Source organism: Perognathus longimembris, chromosome 10, assembly GCF_023159225.1.
Source record: "Perognathus longimembris pacificus isolate PPM17 chromosome 10, ASM2315922v1, whole genome shotgun sequence".
In the NCBI taxonomy this organism is placed as follows: Eukaryota; Metazoa; Chordata; class Mammalia; order Rodentia; family Heteromyidae; genus Perognathus; species Perognathus longimembris.
In genome coordinates, this window is record NC_063170.1 from 4141259 (window position 1) to 4163942 (window position 22684).

The following is a 22684-nucleotide window of genomic DNA, read 5'->3' on the forward strand; positions in this document are numbered from 1 at the left end:
GCTGTGCAGCAATAGCACCAAGTCCTGCAGATCACAGGGCCCCCGGTAACGCCAGGCATCGCTGCAGAGTCCCCCCCACTGCTGACAGTGACCTCCTTCTGCACCCCAGGAGCGGGGCCGCCACCGCGGGCAGGGGCCGCTTCCACCCAGGTTCCGGGCTGCGAGCTTGCTCTGGGGGACACCTCCCAGAGCAGAGCCCTCGGCACCCTCTTCTGGGCACTCGTGTCTTGCACGCTCCCACAGGGACTGCTCCGCGGCCTCCCCGGGAGGACCGGAGCCCACCGGCGCTGGCATTCCCCACGGGCGCCCCTCGAGCCCCGCCCCGTGCCCCCAGCGCCCCCCACCTGCCCTCGGCCCCAGGGCGGTGCTTCCCCGCTGGATGCTGGTTCCTGCGGCTCAGGCACGGGCCACCCTCGTAGCTACCGGTGCCCGCCGGGGTCTCCCCGACCACACCCCGGGACCGAGTCCTGGGCCCTGAGACCAGCCTAGCCCCCGCGCCCCGGACGGGGCCCCCCGCCCCGTCCCCCCATCCCGGCGCTGACCTGTTGATGAACTCTTCGTAGCAGGAGTAGATGGCGGCCAAGCACACGGCCACCAGGTTGGGCAGGACCCGGGGGTGAGGGCAGTGGCCCGTGGGGCCGTGCATGCTGCAAGAGAGCGGAGGGCGGGCGGTGAGAGGCTGGGCGCGGGGGCGGGGGGGCGCCCGACGGGCCTCCAGGACCCGCCATGCTGGCCGGGACGGCGACAGCGCGGGACGAGTCTCCGAGTGCCAGGGAGGCCTGCAAGCTGCTGCACGCCCCGCCCCGGGTCTTCCGCCCTAACACGGCCCCCTCTGCAAGGGCGACACCACGGATCTGATGTCCTGGTCCCCAGGGAGACGCAGCCTCGGGGCCTTGGTCCCCAGACCCTTCGGCCCCTTTGCGCCATGCCTGGTGGCCCCGGAATGAATGGGGACCCGCGGCTCCCTGCTCTGCCCTCGGCAGTCTGCTAGCAGGGGGTCTAGAGCAGTCACTCGGGCTGTGGCTGACACTTGGGGCCTCTCTGGGACGTCACTGTGGCTGTCACCAAGGCCTGAGGAGCTCAGGACTGCGGACAGACCGTACCCAGAGGCAGGAAGGGACCCTAACGTCACCGGGCTCTGGGGCAGACAGTAACGCGAATCTCCCAAGTCCCCCGGGTGCCGCACCCCACGAGGGGACTCCTGGTGTGCCGACATTCACCGGCCCCCGGCAGGGAGAGCCGAGGGGAGAGAGCCGGTGGCTGCCGGTGCCACGCAGAGAGATGGGGCTCCGTGGCGGTGCGGGCACAGGGGGGAAGGGCTCAGGCCGCGGCCAGGGGTTCCGGCAGAGAGACCCACCTCTGGATGAACTTCTTGACCACCTCCATCCCCGCGTTGAGCTCGTTCAAGGCCAGGATGTACTCCTGAGTGAACAGCCGAAGGCGCGGGCACTTGCCAAAGTCCTGTGGAGAGCGAGCGGAGGCCATGAGCCGGGCGTCCGGGGCCCCGAGAGAGGCTGACGCTCGGCAAGGGGGGCTGGGCGTCCCGTGGGGGTGCGTGAGGGGCGGGGGCCCTGAACCCCTGGGGCTCTGGAGAAACGGAAGGCACGCCTGACGTCAGGTGGGACAAAGTGACCCTCAAAGGGCACAGGAAAGCCAGGTGTCGAGGTCCATGACTACAATCCGAGCTGCTCAGAGGAGGCTTGAGATTTGAGGGTTACGGTTCACAATCAGCCTGGGCAATGAGACTCTTATCTCAAGTTAACCACCCCCCAAAAAAAGCCGGAAGCGAAGCTGTGGCTCAAATGGTGGAATGCCAGTCTTGGGCTAAAAAGCTAAAGGACAGGGCCCAGGCCCTGAGTTCAAGCCACACACACCGATACGGGGCAGGGCAGCACAGGCCTGTGGACCCCAATACCTGGAGGCTGAGGCAGGAGGACCTTGAATTCTAGGCGCTCTTGGAAACGGCAGAGGCACATGGGACATGAGAAGGCTTGTCTGCTTAGACAAGCTAAATGAAGGGTGCTGGGCAAGTCCAGTGGGGGTGGGGGGGCGGGGGGGCACGGGTGGGAGGGAGAACGTGTGAAGTGGGTGTGGAGGAGGGCTGCGGAAGGAAACAGCCAGGGACGAGGGTGAGGAGGGAGGGAGGAGGGAGAGGAGGGAGGGAGGAGGGAGAGGAGGGAGGGAGGAGGGAGAGGAGGGAGGGAGAGGAGGGTGAGGAAGGAGGGAGGGAGAAGAGTGAGGAGGGAGGGAGAGGAGGGAGGGAGGAGAAAGAGGAGGGAAGAGGGTGAGGAAGGAGGAAGGGAAGAAGGTGAGGAAGGAGGAGGAAGGTGAGGAGGAAGGGAGGAGGGGGAGGAAGGAGGAGGAGAGGAGGAGGAAGGGAGGAGGGAGGAGGGGAGGAGGGAGGAGGGGGAGAAGGGAGGAGGGAGGGAGGAGGGGAGGAGGGAGGAGTGACGGGAGCAGGTAGGAAGCAGGAGGAGGGGCTGCAGCCCTGGGGAGGACAGTGGCCCCGCCCCATGGCACAGTGTAAGGACGCAGATGAATTAAGGGGCTCTGGCCGAGGACAATGGGCCCCCCGAGAGCGCTGAGTGCCTGGCCAGGGGCTGGGGGCTTGGCTGGTGCAGAGACCTGGACAAGGCCGGGGTGGGGGTGGGGGGGGAGCCTGCAGATCTGCCCACGCTCGGGAAGGGCGGACGGCGGTGCTCAGGGGCAGCCAGGCTGGGCTCGAGCTTCCCTTACTGGGGGGGGGGGGGGGAAATGGTGTGGATGACCCACAAGACACTGGTGCCCCCCAAATCCTCGTTCTCAGTGGAACCCCAGGTACTTGCCTGACTAACACAGAACCCTGGACTTAACTCCCAGCACCGGGGAGAAACGGAAAAGCAAGCTCAGCGAGGCAGGGCGGCTCCGGCCTGCAATGCTAGCGACTCCGGAGGCTGAGATCAGAGGACCACAGCTCGGAGCCGGCCGGGGGCCGGGCACTCACCATGTTATGCTTGAGGATTCTCTGGACCACAGGCGTGAACACTTCAATGACCACCATGGACCGGGGGCGCTCCTCTGCAGTGCTGGGGAGAGAGGGTCCGCAGTCAGCGGGCGTGTGAACCCCCGTCCCAGGTGTCCCCTATCCCTGAACCTCCAGGGCCTGGCTTCCCTCCGACGGCACCCACCGCCAGACGGCTCTCAGGGTCTGCAGTACTTGCGTGTACATAACGAGGTATCTTGGGGACCCGCTGCGTCTGAAGAACAGACTCTATTTTTACCATAGTCTTACATGGAGACCGAAGGGTATTCGGATGCAGTATTTTCAATGTGCTCCTGTTTTTCCTGTGCCCTGTTACGTGTGCTTATGCCAGCACTTGGAAGTTAGAATATTTCCAATTCAGGCCGGTGTGTGCGTCTGTCTGGTGTGTGTCTGTCTGATGGAAAAGCCGTCTCCCGCTGACACCCACAGCACTCTGGGGCTGGGGGCCCCGGGGCCCATTCCCAGGGGCCTTTGTGACAGCCGTACAGTCCTGTGCCACCCAGCTGAGCTCTAGGAATCGGGTCCGCCTGGCTCGTGGCATAGCTGGGTATGTGGCGTGTGAATCTTGCTGAAAGGGTTGGCACCGCGTCCCTGGGCACGATTCCCTGCCCCGCAGCCTGCAGGCTGACCTGGTACACTCTGCCAGCTCCCCCCCCCCCCCCATCCAGGGAAAGCCCCGCGGCCAGGCCCCCTCTGAGGGCCGGCTGGTGCTTGGAGAGCCTCGGCTAAGAATAACCCGGTTCTGACGTCAAGGGCCTAGAAAAATCAGCTGCCAACTGCTTCCCAAGACAACGAGGAATATTCCAAAGGCAAGGCGGGCCTTCCCTCCTGGACCCCTGGGTGGGGGCCCCGCTCTGAGGCCTGCCCGGCAGGGCGGGATACGGCGTAAGAACAGCCGGTGTCGCCCCGTGCCGCCCCCGGCGCCCCACCCCCCCACGTGCGATGGGGCCCCCGCCGCGGCACCTCCATACCTTGCAGAAGAATTCACAGAGATCTGGTGGCGGGTGGTTGTTTTCCAGCAAAGGAGCGATGGCCTGGAAGACAACGGACAGACGGACATCAGCCAAAAGGAGACGCGTGGGGGGCTGGGAGGGCAGGGGGTACACGGGTCTGCGGAGGGGGGTGACAACACGGCCTGGCGTGTATACCTAACTTCCTGGGCTTCGGGGCTGCCTGCAGACCGCCCGGGTCCCTCAGAACAGCAGCCCCGGCTCAGACAGCGCGGTGGCGTGGCACACTCCAGCGCACGCGCACGTGCGTGCGTGCATGCGTGCGCTGGTTCTGGGGCTTTGAACTCAGGGCCTAGGCAGGTACTATCCCTTAGCTTTTTTGCTCAAGGCTGGCATTCTACCACTTGAGCTCTAGCTGAACTGCTAGCTTTTTGTTGTTTGTTGGTGGTTATTTGGTGATAAAAAGTCTTATTTGGGGGGGGGGTGTCCCCCATGGACTTTCCTGCCCAGACTGGGGTCAAACTGTGATCTTGGCCGGGTGAGGGCCGGTGGCTCATGCCTGTAACTCCAGCTGCTGGAGAAGCTGGGCTATGAGGACTGACATTCAAAGCCAGCCCGGGCAGGAAAGTCCATCCAACTTTCGCTTCCCATGAACTACCCAAAAAAGCTAGAAGCAGAGCTGTGGCCCAAGTAGCAGAGCATGCCCATGCCCTGAGTTCAAGCCCCAGGACTGGCACATAAAAAACAACTCCCCGAAACAAACTGAGCTCCTGGGCTCTCAGCCTCCCGAGTCGCTAGGGTTACAGGAATGCCTGCCAGCGTCTAGTCAGCGCCCGTTCTTTCTTTCCAGTGGCTTTCACTCTAAGCCTCCGAGTTCAAATCTCAGGACCACTAAAACCACTAAAAAATGAAATGAGCAGCTCTGGCAATTTCCTCAGGTGACTGTCCGGTGTGAGCCGAGCACCCCCCCCCCCCGACTGGCTCCATGCTGGGGTTTGGATGCCAGGCCAGCACCGCCCAGCGACACCCCACCTCAGCCCCCGGGGGCGAGCGGGGGGTGGGGGGACGACACGACTTCTACTGACCGAGATCCTTGCCAAGAGAGTGAAGAAAGCCAAACCCACTTCCAGTGGGAAAATCGGTACACAGAGCTCGCCCAGCACCACTGGGAGATGACTAATTGCCAAGAGGTCAGATAGGACCGTGTGCGTGCTGGGCTGGAAGGAGGGCTGGGGGGCCTCTGAATGATGGTGCCCCACAGCAATGAGCGGGGGAGGAGAGGAGGCAGTGGGGTTGGGGGGGGTGAGGGGCTGGGGCCGACACGTCCGTTCTCCTTGGCTCCCGGGCCTGCCCGCCGGGCCGGGACACTCGGCTGACCCCGTGGAGGGCTCGGCTCAGCTGCGCAGCTGAATGATGCAGCCTGGGTTTCCAGCGCGGTGCTTTTTCCCAGGCCTCTCCCCCTCCCCCCTCCTCCCCGCAGGCCGGCTCCAGGGAACGGGGGGGGGGGGCACCCCCTCCATCCTGGCTCCCCTCCCCACAGGTGACGTTCTCAGCGGGGGACCCCCTTTCCTTGGGAGCCCTGCCCCCATCACCTCCTCCCGAGCACTCACTGGGGAGTCCACTTCGCCGCCTCTCCTCAGCGCTCCCTAAGCACTGGGGCCCCCGGCCCCCGGCCCTCCAGCACGGGGGTGTCTGGCGGGGGCTCCGCCTGCGGGACACCAGGGGCCTGGGGGGACTTCCCTGTTCTGGCAGGAGAGGGCGCAGGGTGTCATGATGGGGTGCGGGGTGGCAAGTGCTGGCTGAGCGCCCACCAGGTGCCCCGCAGGTGGCCGCAGGCCTGGGGTCATCTCTTGCTAAGCCCACAGGACGCAGCTGGGCTCACCGGGCTGAAGATGGGTGCCCAGGGCCCTTCCTCAGCGGGGCGAGCGCCGGCGCACGGCTGTGGACGCCCCGGGACCTCTGCGTCATCTCCACACACCCAGAGCTCCGCCTCTCCGTTCCAATTCTAGTTCTGACTCCCGACTTCCCGCTTCCTTATGCTCCAGCAATACGGAAGCTTCCGGAAGACACCAGATTGCTTTCAGTCTCTGCATATTTTGTTTCCTCTTTCCAGGATGCCTTTACTCCATTTTACCATCTGGCAAACTCCTATTGACCCTTCAGAACCCAGCTCAGATGCTTCAGGCAAGCATTCTGGCTCCCCTGGCAGACGAGTCTACCACTCTCCCCTCTGTTACTGCCCGTCTTTCACATCTGTCTTCCTGTAACAGGTGACATGCCCTACATAATCTGGCTCAGTCACTGTGGGTTCAAGCAGGGTGCAATTTCATTTCTGCCGTCTGCCCATCTCCCCTCATAGCTTAGGATTACTCCGGAAGATCTTTTTCCCCAAGGCGCATCACTGAACCCCAGAAAACAACATCTCACTTTAGGTATCAGAAGGAACTGCATTCACTTCTATTCTGCTTGGGGTTCGACAGAGACCTGTGACCTTTCCCCTAACAAGTGACAGCTGTGAACACACGATGGCACCACCAGCGCCCCCCCCCCCCCCAGCAGACTCAGGAGGGCAACAAGCCAGACACACTTGCTACGAACCCCAAAGACTGAGGGGCACGCCCCCACCCCGCTCCGCCCCGCCCGCAGTCAGCTGGGGCTTGGAAGACAGAACCAAGCAGGAACCATGGGCCGGCCGGGGTCTGGGAGGCGGGCGGGGCTGAGGGGTCCCAGGGACTCACCACGATGATGTTCTCATGCTCCTGGGTGGTCAGGTTTGTGTTCTAAAGGGCAGGACAGAGAAAGAGGAAAACACAATCAAGCAAATGGAGTCTACATTCCGAAGGCCCACTGGAACTCAGAACCTCGGCCCCTGGGAGCAGGCTCCGTGGCCCCCCTTCAGCCCCACGGGACAGGCTGGGTGCCCCCCCCCCCACCTCTGCCTGTGGGGCTGGGGCTGGAGCTGCATTTTTGCCCAGGCTGCCCCTCAGACCCCAGGCCTCCTGCCGGGGCCTCTACACTGCAGCAGGTGGCCTTCTATTCTACCCCAGTGCCTCCATCGTCCCAGTGGGTCTCAACTCGGTTCGGGAGCACTGGTGCTCCGCGAGTGGACCCCAGATGTTGTGGCTAACCTCGGGTTCTAGCAATGGGCTTGCACACACAAAATTAGTGTGAATACACTTGCTGAAACGTCAGAGCTTCTCCAGCCCTGACTCCTGGCAGAGAGGTGCCCAGGGCCCGGGGCAGAGCCTCTCCCGTGACACCGACAGTGCTCTACACGCTGCGTGGGAGGCAGGCCTGGCGCGGGGGCCCTGACCTCCACCTCTGTGACCTGGGGCGAGCCTCACACACAGCAGGCGCCAAGGCACGCCCGCCACCCTGGCCACCGTCTGTGTCCGTGCTGGTGTCGCGGTGGGCCAGCCAGGGTGGTCTCCAGAAGACAGCCAGGCAGCCTGGGGTGGAATTTCCCGCCCAAGGCGGTGAGCTGAGCAGGTCACCTGCTGTCCCTGGGCCTCGGTTTCCTTATGGGCGAGGCTGCCTCTCGGACAGAACAGGAGTATGGGAAGGGGTGCTGGGGAGGGAAGGGGGGCTCATCCGGCTGGCTTACTTGGGACTGGGCACTGGACCTGTGGCCTCAGGATTTGGGGCCTTGGGGGGGGGGGGCTGCTCAGTGCCCGAGCTTTCCTCCCCTGTGGAACAAGGCCACCGCCCCGGAGGGCACGGCCCCTGCCCTCTGCCTGTGCCGGCCCTCAACGCCACCACTCTGCCGGCCACTCTCTACTCTTTGCCCCGTCTCCTCCCGGGAGAAAGCGTCTGTAACCAGCGCTGCAGGACGGGCCTGGACGGGGGGGACGGCAGCCAGCCTGGGCCCACGGAGGGGACGGCGGGGAGGTGCAGGGCAGAGAAGGGCGCATGCGGAGGGACCCGGGGAAGGGACAAGCCGTCGCTCTGGTGACGGCGACTTGTTTCAAGCACCCTCGGGGTCCCCAGGGGCCCGGCGGGCCAGCGGGGAGGTGTGTGGAAGGCCGAGAAGGTGCTGTCTGTTTAGAGAGCCATACTGGAACACAGGGTCCAGGAAGGCGGTGCCCAAGTGGCGCTTGGCAGGCAGGACGTACGCTAACGTGGAGCCGCTGGCAGAGCTAATGGCGCTGGCTGGCCCGACGTGGGGTGCCGGGCACAGAGTGGTTGCGTCTTCTGAATGTTTCGTTTCTTAAAGAGAGAGCCTGGAAGTTCCCACTTGGCTGTGCGATCTCCTGTTACTATCATTATTCCTATTAAATCCCGAGTCAGGTACACAAAGCCCCACGTGGCGGCGTGGGGAGCCGCGGGGCCGGTGGGGCCGTGCTGGCCACAGCCGGGCTTCACTGGGGTGCTCCCCTCATCGGCCACCAGAGGATCCCTGAGTTGGCGTCTGTTGCTGGCGCCGAGGCCACGGCGCCCAACCCCACTAGCCCGGGCTCCGAGGCTAACTCGATGCCTGGACAAGCCCTGGGCAGCGCGGCTCGGCCCGGCAGAGCGAGCCAAGGGGTCAGTGCCCAGGCCCCAGTACCAGCACCTACACCGGAATGTGGGGAGGTTGAGGGGGAGGAGCAGAGTTGGGTTGGGGGAGCGCCTCACCTCTGAGAGCAGCTTTGAGACAATTTCCAGGGGGGCTTGGTTGATGGAGTCGTCCTGCAGGGGGGACGTGAGGGCCATGTCCACCAGCGTCCGGATCTCTTTCAAGACCACTTCCCAGCGGCTTGGGTTACTCAGGACTTTCTTGTATTTGTAAATCTTTTTCTGGGTAGGAGACACAAAGAGACAAAAAAAAAAAAAAAGAAAGAAACAATTCAAGGCAGGCAGGAGAGTCGGGACGATCAAAGGTTCCCGCGTGTTCCAGTGAAAAGGCCGAGGCTGCTGGCCTGACCGCCTGCCCCGCGAGGGACAGACGAGGGTTTGATCCAAGGCCACAGGGTGCCGACAGCTGGGTTCCTAACACTGGAAGGCAACTTCCCGCATTGTTCTCAATGGCTTCAGAGGAAGGATGACTCTCTTTCCGCTCGCCTCTTCTGCCCATCTCCGCAGAAAGCGGGGGGCAGGCCCAGCCCGAGGTGCCGCCTCCGCGGTTCTCACAAGTCCCCCGAGAGCGGTGCTCAGCACCAGGACGGGACGGCCAGGGGCGAGGGCCAGGAGAGGCCCGAGCCTGGGGCGGCCCCACGACCCCGGAGGCTCTCCCAGCACAAACCTGGCAGGGGAGGCGGGAGCGTGCGTACCCCCGCCGGCTTCCAGGGCCAGAGTGGCGGCCGCTGCCTCTCACGCGGGAGGCCGCGTCCGTCCCGCCTCTCTGACATCATGGAAACAGAGGCCGGAAGGCAGAGGTCCCGGCCAAGTCCCCCTCCCGTCTCTGGAGCTGCCTGTCCCTCCGCTGCCCGGCCTGCAGGGACGCCCCCACTGGATGGGTTCACGAAGCGCCCCGCTCCTTGGGGCCTCAGTTTAGTGTCACTGCGCCAGCGCCGGCTGGGGTGACACGTCACAGTCTCTGAGCCTGAGTCTGAAGGAGGGAAGGGGGTGCTAGGAGGGGAGAGCCACCCCCCCCCAGCTCCCACCGAGTGCCAAGGCTCAAGCAGAAGCCCGCAGGCCTCCGCCGTCTCGCTGAGCCGTTTCTGGGTTGGGAATTAGGAAGTGATTAGAAAGCACAACTAGACATGGAAGTACTGGAAGACAAAGTTCCCTGTCAGGGTGAACCGGTAACTGGTACAACAGAGGATGAGCCTGGAGTCGGCCATACTTGGGACTTCCCATCAAGCCTTTTATCAGCTGTGCCCTGGGGGCTCGCCCGCTGGCCGGAGCTCTGACACTTACATCTCTCAAAGCCGCCCAGGCACAGACGCAGAGCCCACGGCAACGCCCAGACGCCCCATGTCCTCCCCGCCAGTTTTTTCTCACACCCCAGGCCTCTCTGGGGTCTCTTAGTGCCTCGCCGGCAGAACTCACACCCATGACACACGCTCGTGCCCGATGGGGTTGTTTTGGCAGTCCTTGGGATGGAGCTTGTCGGACAGGTGCTTGACACCTTCACCCCCCCCCTGCCGTACGGGTGCTCGACACCGCGCCCCACCCCCTTCACCCCTTGCAGACCCGGAAGGACGGGGAGGCGCGCACAAGCTCGCTCCGAGTGAGGACGTGACGACGGGTGCTGGCCTTGGTGAGGTGACACGCCGGGGCCACCGGGCATCCCTGAAGGTAACCGGCACCTTCCTCGTGACCCTCAGCGAGGCCGCCCCGCTGCGAGACTGCGGCCCTCGGCCCGTGAGCAGCTCCCGCACCCAGGGTGGGGCTGGGGCTTCAGGCCGGACCCTCGGACCATCGGACGATCACGGAAAACTCAACCACACCTACTGAGTCCCAAAGAAATCACAGGCAGCGGGCGCCGGGGGCTCACGCCGCCAATCCTAGCTACGCGGGAGGCTGAGCTCTCAGGATCGTGGTTTGAACCCAGCCCGGGTGGGGAGAGTCCACGAGACTCCAACGAACCACCAGAAAACTGCAAGTGGTGCTGTGGCTCAAAATGGGAGAGCACTAGCCTCGAGCGCAAAAGCCCAGGGGCAGTGCCCCGGCCCCGAGTTCAAGCCCCATGACCGACCAAAACAAAGAGCCGCAGGGATCTGTTCCCACAGAGGACGCCCCGTGGTGCGCGGCCAGCGCCCTTAGTACTCGCCCTGCGGGTCCGCGCGAAGTCACTCACTGTGGAAAGAGGAATGACTTCATTCTTTTTAGAAGATGATGCATGCTCGTTATAAATATTTAAACCACACTGAAAGGCATAAAAGGGAGAATGACCTAAAAAAGACCTCAAAAAAGCCCACAACCCAGAAATAGCCACCATTAATACTTATTGAGCATCATTCCAAGCCAACCTTCATTTAAGTCCCGCAAAATAGCTGGGCGTATTCCAGCACTGAGGAGGCTGAGGCGGGAAGATCTTGAGTTCCAGAGACAGATGGGGGGGGGGGGGGGAAGGGGAGAGAGAGAGAGAGAGAGAGAGAGAGAGAGAGAGAGAGAGAGAGAGACTGAGACCCTCTTTTTTGAAGCAATCAGGCCCAAACTGGTAATGGTGGCCCTGACAGCCCACCCGCCCGCCCATCAGCAATGCCCACACTAACATCAGAAACCAAGCCACCCCTTGAGATCGCTGACCCAGCCTTGGTGCTCCCCAGCCGCCCCCTTCCTGAGGGCGGGGTGACAGCTTTCTGAGCATGCTGGGGCACCTGCTTCAGAGATGTCACTGGAGCCAGGCACCGGGCATGCAGTGCTAACAGTGCACACATACCACGTGCCAGGCCTCACAACGACCTCGTGAGCTGGGGCATGCCAGAGGGCAGCCCCCCCCACCCCACCCCCACCCAGACTCTAAGACAAGGGGCTGGGTGCGCGTGACGTGGGCAGCTGGGGGTGCTCCCTGCTTAGCCCTGCTGGGGAGAGTTCGTCGCTCCAGAAGCGGGGAGCAGGGTGCTGGCCGCCCAGTGCCCTTCCTTTCCAGCACCATGCCCAGGCCGAGATGGCCTCTGAGACACAAACCTACACACTTGGGGGTCCTGGGGTCCGGCAGGTGGTGCTGGGCAGGGACTGTGGGGCTGTGAGGCCGGCAGACCCACCCAAGCCACCGGCCTCCCCCAGGAAGGGGGACAGGTGCACCCAAGCCTCCGGCCTCCCCCAGGAAGGGCGGCAGGTGCACCCAAGCCACCGGCCTCCCCCAGGAAGGGGGACAGGTGCACCCAAGCCACCGGCCTCCCCCAGGAAGGGCGGCAGGTGCACCCAAGCCACCGGCCTCCCCCAGGAAGGGCGGCAGGTGCACCCAAGCCACCGGCCTCCCCCAGGAAGGCCGGCAGACCCACCCAAGCCAAGCAGCAGTCAAGGAGACCACGCTTCCTCTTTTGGTCACACACGTCAGGTAGAGACGGATGTGTCCTCAGGACACCAAAGGCATCAGGAGTGACGGGTGAGGGGCCGTGGCGTCAGGACGAGCCCCCAGGGCTCTGAGAGCCAGCACCAGGTGGCCAGAGTAGAGCAGCCGTGAGGGGCTGGGGATGGGGGCAGAGGTGGAGGATGGGCCGTGATGTCACAGGTGTGGGGCACCCCAGAAGAGGCTCTGAACCCCAGCACACCCAGAGGCACCTGCCCAGGGCCCAGGGGCTGGCCACTCCCCAGGTGACACTGTGGCATGACTCACGGCAGGCATTCTGATGAGCTCACCAGGGGTGACTCACGACGGCCCGCTGGGACTGCCGCTGGACCCCGAATCCCGGCCTCCCTGGAGCCTGGCCGAGCTCGCACACAGCATGCTCCTCTGGCTGAGCCCCCGCTGCCAGGAGGATGGGAGGCTCGGTGGTTTGTCTCGCGTGGACTCTACAGGCCTGGGCACTCCTCTGAGCCGGGCTGTGGTGTATGGGAGCCCGGGAACTGCCTGTGGCCAGAAACACCCTGAAGACATGGGCTGACTCACAGGACTAACAAACCACAGCCCACGGGCCAGGCGCGGACCCCGACGTTTGTCTAGGACAACACCAAAAACGGTTTTCTAAGCGTCGTGGGGTGGGTGCGTATGCATGTGTGGACAGAGTAAGCCACCAAAAGTGAACGTGGTCCCCACTGTGTGTGTGCATGTGTGTGTGTGCGTGTGTGTGGAATAAGCAACCGTAACTGAACGCCACGTGGCCCCCATTCCAGTCACTATCAGGGCCTTCATAGAGAAAGGCTGCCTTGTTTCAACTCATAAGGTCAACTCTCCACCTAGGTGTCAGCATACAGAAAGAGGCTTCCCTTGTTACCCCCCACGGAAATGCACATTAAAGCCACAGAGAACCAGACCAGCAACTCACACCTGTAATCCATGCTACTCAGGAGGCTGAGAGCTGAGAAGCATGCTTTGAAGGCAGCCAGGGCAGGAAAGTCCTCTGGGACTCTTACCTCCAAATAACCAGTAAAGAGCCAGTAGTGCAACTGTGTCCTAAGTGGCAGAGCACCAGCTTTGAGCAAAAAAGCTAAGGGACCTAGTACTAGCATAAGCACACCATACAAAATCTGTCTGTCTGTCAAGATCCATCTTACACCCCTAACACACTGGGATGGAAAAGACAGGCCGCCGCAGGTATGGGGGAGGGGGCGAGGAATGTATCCTTGTGCAGTTTTCTGAAATGCTAAAACATCATCAACTTACAGCCCAGGAACTGTTCCTAGAATCTGCCCGAAAGAAAGAAAAATACTCCACACAAAGACACGGACACTAATGGCCACGAAGCAATTCCCGTGTGCACCCATCTATGAACGGAGAAACAGGTGTAGTGGAACTACATGGTGGAATAGCATTCAGCGAGGAAAAGGGCAGCATCCATTCTATGGCAACGTGAGTGAGCCTACAACCGTTATGCCAGGTGGTTCACCTCACACAAAGCACCTGGGAAGGGGAAGTCACTGCCCGGGGCTGAGGCTGAAGCAAGCTCAGTGGCTGCAATGTTCTAAAGCTGGAATGTGAGCCACAGCTCCACTTCTAGTTTTTCGCTGGTTTAGTGGAGATAGAAGTCTCTCAGACTTGCCTGCCTGAGCTGGCTTTGAACTGCGATCCTCAGACCGCAGCCTTCTGGGCAGCTGGGATTCTAAGTGTAAGCCACCAAGCCAGGCTACTATGCCATGTAAATGACATCTCAAATAAACTTCCTTTTAATGTCATCCTAGGGGACAAGTCATCTGAAAAAGCCAAAGCCAGTATATAGCTAAATAAATGTTAAAAGTGCAGGTGCTACCATCAGTAGGCTTCAGCTCGAATTCCAGCTCTACTTCAACTACTGACCCACCTATCCATCAATCCATCCATCCATCCATTGTCCACTAATCCATCCGTCAACCCCCCTACACACCATGCACTGATCCACCTATTATACATATTATCCGTCCATCTACCCATCTGTCCATCCATCCTCTACCTCTCCACCCACCCATTTTTCTATCCACCCACCCATGCATAATCCATGCAATCGCTCGACAAAGACACTTTAGAACCATCTACTATGCTGTTGCAGCACCGTGTAAGCGCTAAGGACGCGCCGGTAAGCAAAGCAAAGCGCCCCAGCACTCCTGGAACTTACAGTCTGTTACTTACATCTTCGTTTTCTCACCTGCAAATCAGGAAAATCACTACTGCCGAAGGCTTGATGTGAGTATTCGCGAAACGAGACCCATGAGGCACTTCATCCAGGCCCTGGCTGAACAGCAGCGCTTGCCTGTGGACACCCACGTCCGGAGGGGGCAGGACTCGGGCGGGCTCTGGGCATCGGAGCCCCACGAGCCAGCAGAGGCGGCGGGTAGAGCCTCCCGCTCGGCCGCTGTCCCCGCCCTCTCGCTTGTCAGTGAAGGGACGTTGCCTGGGAAACACCCGCCATCTCTCTGGAAACTGCTCCTGAGCAGGCGCGGGTGTGGGGATCTCGGGCCGGAGGGGAGCGGAGCCTGTGGGCTCTTCCACACGCAGCAAGCTGCCTGCCGCCAGAAGCGAGCACCCTGCCAGGGGAGGCGTGGCTCCGAATGTACTAGAAGCACACCTGGGAGGGGGGCGGGAGGGAGCCGTGGCTCCGCTACTGCTTCTGCGGCCCCTGAAGCTCACACACACGCACCAGCACGCGTGCTCCCCGGACCCCGGAGGGGGGTGGGCCCGTGGAGGACCCCGCCGAGACGATCAAGCTGGACGGATCCACGGTGGGTCCTGGAGCGGAGCTGCCGGCGAGGCGAGCTACTGCCCCGGGCTGCTCAGTGAGCTTAACCAGGATGGGCTACCAGGGGCCGCCCCGCGTGTGGGCCACACTGTCACCCTGCAGTTGTCAGCGGCTACCACGCCGCATGACACAGACAGAGAACGTTCTCCTCTATCCACGGTCGGCCGGCTCTGCTGGGCAGGGCTGGCGTAGGAAAGTCCTGGTGTCTCCTCAGCCGCCGCGCCCGGGGCTCAGCTCATCCTGTGTGCAACACGATGACCCTGACCGCGTCCCACCACCCCTGGGAACGCCACCCCGGGCTCGTCCTCCCGAGAATGGGGTCCCCTAGGGTGCTTTGCACCCCCCCGCCCCCCAGGAGAGTGGCAGGTTGCCACCGGCCCTGGCTTCCCAGAAGTGGGACTTGCTCTGGCTGCTGCGCACCACTGCTGCCAAGCCAGGGCCCCAGGGGCCCGGCCAGCGGCCGGGGACGTACGTGGGGGGCGTCTCAGGCCTCCGGAGGGCTGCCCTGCAGTCGTTTCAGCATAGACAAGGCTGCTTTGGCTGCAGATGTGACAAAGGCTAGGTGAGTGTCTCGCGTGTCACCCTGCCCTGCCCTTTGGGCCTCAAGTCTCATCTCTGACCCAAGACCAGCTCACAGCCTCTGAGGGGACGCCGCTGGGCTCCTGCCCCAGGTCCCCAAATCCCTCTGGGGGCTCTGGCCAGCTTCTGGGCAAGCCCCGGAACAGCTGACACCTGACACCGGCAGAGGAGCTCTGCGCCGCCCACCCCACCCGGGGGAACTTGGGCGGTCCTGAGCCCCGGGCTCTGAAATGAGAAGATAAGCACCTTAACTGGACATACGGACCTCGCTGTGAAATATCGTAAACGCCCGCTGGCTTGCTTTTGTTACGAGACAGACCTTTCTGGTCTATAAATCTTCCAGGACTCCAGCTGAGCACTGCTTGTTTCTCCCTCTGAATAGAATTCTCCGCTGCCTCGAGCCGAGAGACAACAGCCGCCCCCCCCCCCCCCCTTCCTGCAGACAACCTGCGTGCCGGCGAGCCCCATACCCAGCCGAGCTCAGCTGGGGGGCGGGCAGCAACTGCACCGCCCGCTGCTCCGACCCGAGGGCACGTTGATGGAGGGCTCCGTCCTTCAGGGACTTGGGGTGGGGGAGGGGGGGAGGGGACACCTTCTGCGGGGGCTGTGGTCACCTCCCTCGGTCGTGGGGCGCGGAGCACCCTAACGATGCTGCTCGGAGCCGTAGCGACGGCTGCCGAGCGACAGCGACACTGGCGCACGAGCCCCCTCCCATCTGGAGGACGACCCTCCGGGCCCGGAGCTGGGCGGTTCACGTAATGTCTGTAATCCCGCCGTGAGCCAGGGGTGGGCGGCACAAGGTGCCTTCCGCAGACGAGGAGCCGCCGGGCGACTAGCTAGAGCCAGGGAAGACGGGGGCGGCCCGGCGGTGGGCCACGGGTGCCTGACCTCGTGCCCTCCTGGTGCCGGCACCCACGCCGCTGCCTCCTGTCCTGTGCGAGGCTGGGCCTCTCCTCCCCACCCCACCCCCACCGGCCTGCCCTGGCTGAGGCCGGGCACCCAGCTCCTATTGCCCCGAGAAGCCGGCTCCCAGGGGGATGTGATTTGTGTGAAGGGGGAATGCAACCTGGGTACTCAGCCTCCTAAGTGCCTGCTGGAGGCAGGCTCCTTGCAGCCATTACTGTTGCCAAGGCAACCACCAGGCACAGGTGGGTGTCCCGCTCTGCTGGTCCCGGGCATCGGCTGGTTGCCCGGGTAACCGTGAGCCTGGCTGAGAAGCAGATGACCCAGCCTGGGTGTCATGCTCCTACCGGGGTACCACACCCCACTTGCATGTTCAGAGACTGCTGCTCCCCAGGTCCGAGGCAATCAGCAGCAAGGCTGTTGGGAAGCACGTTGGGACGCGTATGTGCCATGTTTTCATGAGCTACGGGTGAGCTCTATGGGGGCAGGGAAGACGCCCTGGCTGCTCCTGCAAGGCTCCGTGCGGTGCCTGGAGCCACTCAGGGTGAGAAAGGCGCTCCCTGTACTTCTAGAAGGCAGAGAAGAGAGAAGCCACCAGAAGGGTCCACAAATACGAATTAAGCACTCCTGCGGAGAAATGTGGCATCGAACTCTCTACCCACTGTCGGGGCATGCCCTGGGGTCTGGGCGGGGCACAGATTCCCATGGGAGAGCTGGCTGGGCCCGGGGTGCGGGTGCAGGAAGAGGGGTGTCCCTGCGCCCTCCACAGTGGGTTCTAACCCACGGGCCCGCTCCTTGTGCTCCACACAGGGTCTGCACCCTTGTCTGGTTCCATGACACAGGGAGTTGGTGACAAGGAGGGATGAGAACCCCACCCAGGGTTACACGGGGGACAAACTGTGTCCCCCCCCCCCCCCGCCGCCCCGAGACGTGCAAGTCTTAACCGCTAGCATGGGGCGCGGGCTTGTTTGGAGACGAGCTCTGTGCAGACGTGGCTGTGGTCGCCCTGGAGGGGGTGGACCGCATGTCCGGTCATAGAGGAGCCCGTGAGAGCACGCGTGTACAGGAGAGGAGAGGAAGCCACGGGGAACGTGAGGCGGCCCTCAGAGGCGGGGCAGCGCGGGCCAAGACCTCCAGGGACTCCGGAGGCCCCGCCCTCCTTTGAGACTTTGCACTCGGGAGCCCAGAACCGTGGGGAACGCGAAGCCCCTCGCGTTGGTGGCAGCTGGTGGGGGTGGCCACGGGGAAGCCCACGAGGCAAGTGCTGGCTGTGGGCGGGGCGCGTCCGGCCGCGGGCCTCCGGGAGCGCGGGCGACAGCTCCCTGCTCTCGTGTCCTGTCCCTGGGCGGGGGGAGCGGTGCCGGCATTCACCCCAACACCTGTCCCTGGCCCCTTCCTGCCCCAGCACCGCCTCAGGACGGCCGTGATGGCCGCACACCTGGGCACCTGCATCATCCGTGACGTCAGCAGAGCCACCTGGGGACCCGGGAGGCTGCGGGAAGAACCTGCGGGAGGGTTCAAGCGGGGCGTCGGCGGGGGATGACGCAGGTCCTTGGCAAGGAAGAGGGAAGTGGGGGCTCTACTGTTTTCCTAACACGCCAACCAACACCGGCAGCCACTGTCAGATCGGTTGGTAGACCCCGGCCTCCCCGAGCCAGCCGGTGCTAACAGCACAACCACCGAGCCAGAGCCCGCGGGCCTAGCTATGCCTTACAACCACCGCAGGCTCGCCAAAGCCCCAACACCAGTCCCAAACCGCATCTGGCCCCATCAGCCTGGCATTGTGGGGGGGTAGCACAGGCACGGGTACCTTTTGGGGTGCTGCTGTGTTAATGGGTTCATTGGCACACCCATGTTCACAGTAGCCAAGAGGGAGAAACAACTGCAGCCCACCACATAATGGAGGGATAGAGGAACTACAGTGCACACTGCACCTACACAATGGAGTATTTCACGGCTCTGGAAAGGAAACACTGAAACATGCTACTACTAGGTGAACCTTGAAGACGTTCTGTCAAGTAAGATAAGTCAGTCACGAAAGGGCAGATCCTGCTTGACTTCGCTCATCTAAGTCCTTAAGTAAGGTCTTACGGGGCCGGGTAGGGGTCGTGAGGCAGGGGAACGTTTGGGAAGATGAGGAAATTGGTGTGCAACCGTGAGAATGTACTTAACCAACAACTCACTTAAAAATGGTTAGCTGGGCATGGCGGCATACAGCTGTAATCCTAACTACTCAGGAGGACGGTGAGCTCAGGACCAGCCCAGGCAAAGGGAGCGTGAGGAGGAGGAGGAGGAGGAGGAGGAGGAGGAGGAGGAGGAGGAGGAGGAGGAGGAGGAGGAGGAGGAGGAAAAGGCGTGGCTCGAGTAGTACAGCCCTTGCCTCGAATGTGGGAGGCCCAGCTCCATCTCCAGTACTGATCCGCCTCCCCCCTCCCCCCCCAAGAAGAAAGTTCAAGGGTGAGTGATGTTGCTTTGAGCCCCAAAGGCCGGGAGTGCCGCGCACAAGCCCTCCCCGGAAGCCAGGAGGCATCCAGGAGGCCAGGCACCCAGCTGCTGGGCAGGCGGGGTCTCGAGGTTCCGGTGGGTGAGGGTGCCTGGCTCCTGTCACACGTGAGAAGACCACCGCATAGAAACACGCCGTGGGCCAGGGCGACGCGGCATCTGCCTCAGTCTTGGACTTCCAGACCTGCCAGAGACACGTGCCGCTTTTGTTTCTGAGCGTTGCAGCTTCCAGTGTTTTACTACAGCTACTGGAGTGGGTGGACTCTGACCAAAGCCGGAGGCCCCGGCGCTCCAAGGCAGAAATGGGCAGGGCCGTCCTGGGGCTCGGGGCATCTGGCAGGACGGGGGTGGAAAGCATGTGTGCGCAAGGGTTTGCAGCCCTTGTTACAGCCCTAGGGTACTCCTGGCAACAACTCGGGGGGCCTCAGGAAAGGCCCTGGGTTTATTCTGGGATGCGGGCGCTGTCTGTAATCAACTGCCAGCAGGACAGAACTGAGCTCGGGTTTCCTTCCTGCTGCTCACAAGCTGTGCAGCTTCAAGGCACGCCGCTCACCACTCAGAACCTCCGTTTCCTAGCTGTAAAATGGGCCTCACGGTGGCTCTGCCTCTTGGAGCTGCTGAGAGGATTAAAGCTAATATTTCAGGCTTGACGAATGCTAGCTGAGCTCAGTAGTCACGCTCAAAAAATAAGGTAACTAGAAACGTCTGAATGTTGGCAATGGGGGAATGTTTCGACTATGGTGGCTGTAACAGCTCACGGTTAAAAAGCACACAAAGGAGAGGAGTAGGCGGGGGGGGGGGGGGGGGAGCTCTGAGGACTCCATCTCCGGACCTCAACCCACGGAGAAATACAGAGCGAGAGGCACAGGGCCAGGCTGTCTTTGCGGAGGTACCTGGGCCCCCTGGGAGGGGTGAGAGGGGGTGCTTGCTCAGCCCCACCTCTAAAGTTTCAACGACTTCAGGAAGCCACATCCATAATCACACGTTTAAAGATACAGACACCCCCACCCCCCCAGGGATGTCACAAATGAGCATGCTAGTGGGGACAATGTCCCGTCCTCAGATCTCAAACTGCTCCGAGTGCAGGGGCAGTGCTGGAGGGAGCTGAAAGGAATTGGGAGACCCTGTTGGGCTTTTGTTTGTTCTTTAATGTGTAGTGGTTAACCAACCTTTCTCTATCCGATGGAATCAGGTGCAACGCAGAGGGGGTGGTTTGGGGGTTCCTGTGCCGTTTACAGAAATGGCCTTGTGCTGTACACACGGCTGGCATCTGGCTTTCTCTTTGCACACCCGCTGGGACGCTGGCCAAACCAGCTTCAGGCAGTTTCCTGTCTGTGCTCTGCCTCACACTCTTAAAAACATCGAAATGAGGACCCCTGAAGTCCTGCCACCCAAATCTCCACCAGGGTGCTGTCCTCCTGGCGGCCATCCCTAGCTTCAGTTCGGGGACCCACTCCTCCCTCCCTCCCTCCCTCCCTCCCTCCCTCCCAGGGCAGTCCTGGGCCACACTGGTCTTTAGCCTGATATTAAAGACTGGGGGGGGGGGGTTCATTAATTACTAATACAAGGTGGCATGAGCAGCAACCCACCACTGAAGGACTGTACCGGGAGAGGGGCAGCCGCAGGTGCTACCCGGAGCCCGGGGCGCAGGCTCCGCTCAGGGGCCATAGCAGGAACGCTCCCCACCCTAGGCAAGGATTTCCTCCACGCAGGCTGGGGGCAGGGCACCTGGCAGGGGCCTCACAGCTCACTGAACTCGCGACTTTAAACGGGGCACCGGCTTCAAAGGATATCTGGTGTGTCCGTGGCTTGGTCTGGAAGCCTCCGCTCCACTCCCTGAGGGCGGCCTGAGCCCGTGGCTTCCACCACAAAGGGCCTTGATGTCTGGACGGCCTGGGAAGAGGATCCAGTTCCATAATCCAGGCGGGGTCCTGGGCTCAGGTGGCGGGGGGCTGAGCCTTCCCTGGGGGGACCCTCGGACAGTCACGTGGAGAACTCTAACCCAGAGATCCCCAGAGGTATTCTGGGAGTCTGAGTTGCAGACAGTCCATGGTACGAACCCTCACCGCCTGCACCCCGGAGGAGACCAGAAACAGTGACGTGCTCAGCCGCTTACGCGTGACCGCAGGCAGGCAGACACCCGAGCAGCAGGGTCCGATGGGCACAGAAGGTGTCATCAGGCCCTGGGTGCGGATTCTGGTTCAGATGCATGGGGAATTACTTAATCCGAGGGCCAGTTTTCTCGCCTGTAAATGGGGCTGAGATACCCACCCCCTGGGGGACACTGTGCCGCTTGGACGAGATAGGACAGTGGACAAAAATCTGTCGTCAACTCAGTCAACACTCGACTTCCCCCCTTTCTTCAGGCGGCGGCAGCGGTTGTGGGGCCCAGGGCACAGCGTTACCCCAAGAGCAGCACACCTCGTGAACCCCACTGAGCTGCTGGTGGAAAGCCCCCTCTATCTACGAGGAGAGGAAGACCCCCTTGGGCCGACTGCGCTCTCGGCCGGCGTCCAGTGACCCTCGGACCTCACGTGCGCTGTGTAAGGTCCCCGTGTTTCTGCACCGCTGTCCTAGCCTGGCAGTCAGATTCGGCCTGGTCTTCTGAAGGGTTTTTTTGTTTTACCCAACCTTCTGCCAAGCCTCCGCCTTTTTTTTTTCCTACCCCACTGGCTGCACAGCACCCTGGCACTCTGTGGGCAGCTGGAAGCGGGTCCAGGGGAGGGACTGCTTGTCCCCCAAAGCAGGCCTCTGTCCCATGCTCTGTGCAAAGCTGCCTGGTGGTCCTGAGTGCACAGGGGCCCTTCTGGAGAACGGGATGCAAACGATGGCCACCTAGGCCTAGCACTTCTGGCACCTCACTTCGGGCCAATTAAGACTCTCCCCAAACCTTTCCTCCCGAAGAGCGGAGCTGCCACCCCTCCAGGCCTCTCTGATCATCTCCAGCTGAGACAAACGTCTAATTCCTCTGTGGGGAGAGAGAGGCGCTGCTCTTTTGAGCGTGTGTTTGGCCTTGTCTCCAAGCCAACGGGCAAGGGATGGGGATGGAGAGGCCGGGAGCTCGGAGGCTCACGGAGAAGCAGCGGGCCGCTGTTCCCGCCCAGACTATACCTCCTCGCCACCATGCCACCTTGAGAAAGACAGCCCGCGTGGGGCCCTGCACCTGTCAGCCTCCGCACCAGGCCTGGCTCATGGAGGCGCTACCTTCCGGTTATGTAGATGATGTAGAGGGTTCTCACCTACAGACTGAGAAGTGGCTCACACCTGGAACTCCAGCTACTCAGGAGGCTGAGATTGTGGTTTGAAGCCAGCCCAGGGAGGAAAGTCCATGCTATTCATATCTCTAACCAGCAAAACACTGAAGTAGAGCTGTGACTCAAGAGCTAGAGTACCAGCCTTGATTAATAAAGTGAAGGGAAGCCTAGAACACAGAGAACAAAGGGGCACGGTCTCCTTGATGTATGACTGTTGGGGGGCGGGGGCGCGGGCAGTAGAGACCAGGTCTGCGAAACAAAAAACTTCTTTTCCAATGGTATTTCCACAGGTTTGGGTCAGCGACCTTACATTATGTATCTAAAACCAAACAACTACTAAACATAAAAAGGTCTAGAATAGACCTATCAGTGGATCACAATAGCTCAACAGCTGTGTACACATGGTCATGTAAAACGAGGATAAGCAAAAACAACTCCAAGAGAATACAGGAGGACTCTATTGTTGACGTTACATTTAAAGTTCTAGGTGAATTTCCTTTGGCGTACGCCACGTGGCTACTGTGTATGATTTTGGTACACTGGGTATTGTATATATGCCTACCTGATCTAGGGGAAAGGAAAGAAAAACGAGGGTGTAAGCTATCACAAGAAATGTACTCACTGCCTTACTATGTAACTGTACCCCTTTTGCACAACACCTTGTCAACAAAATTTAATAAATAAATAATAAAGGGACTGTGCCCAGGCTGAGATCAAGCCCCAGTATGAGAGAAG

At 61.7% G+C, this 22684-nt stretch overlaps 1 protein-coding gene across 1 annotated transcript in view; it reads right to left on the reverse strand.

Annotated features, from left to right (window-relative positions):
- LOC125358139 (c-Maf inducing protein) overlaps positions 1-22684 on the reverse strand; it is a 139244-nt gene that overhangs the window by 15325 nt on the left and 101235 nt on the right. The window contains 6 exon segments of the mRNA XM_048355048.1: positions 543-647; positions 1358-1461; positions 2984-3057; positions 3981-4056; positions 6711-6752; positions 8587-8748. Of these exon segments, the coding sequence (XP_048211005.1) occupies positions 543-647; positions 1358-1461; positions 2984-3057; positions 3981-4056; positions 6711-6752; positions 8587-8748 (563 nt within the window).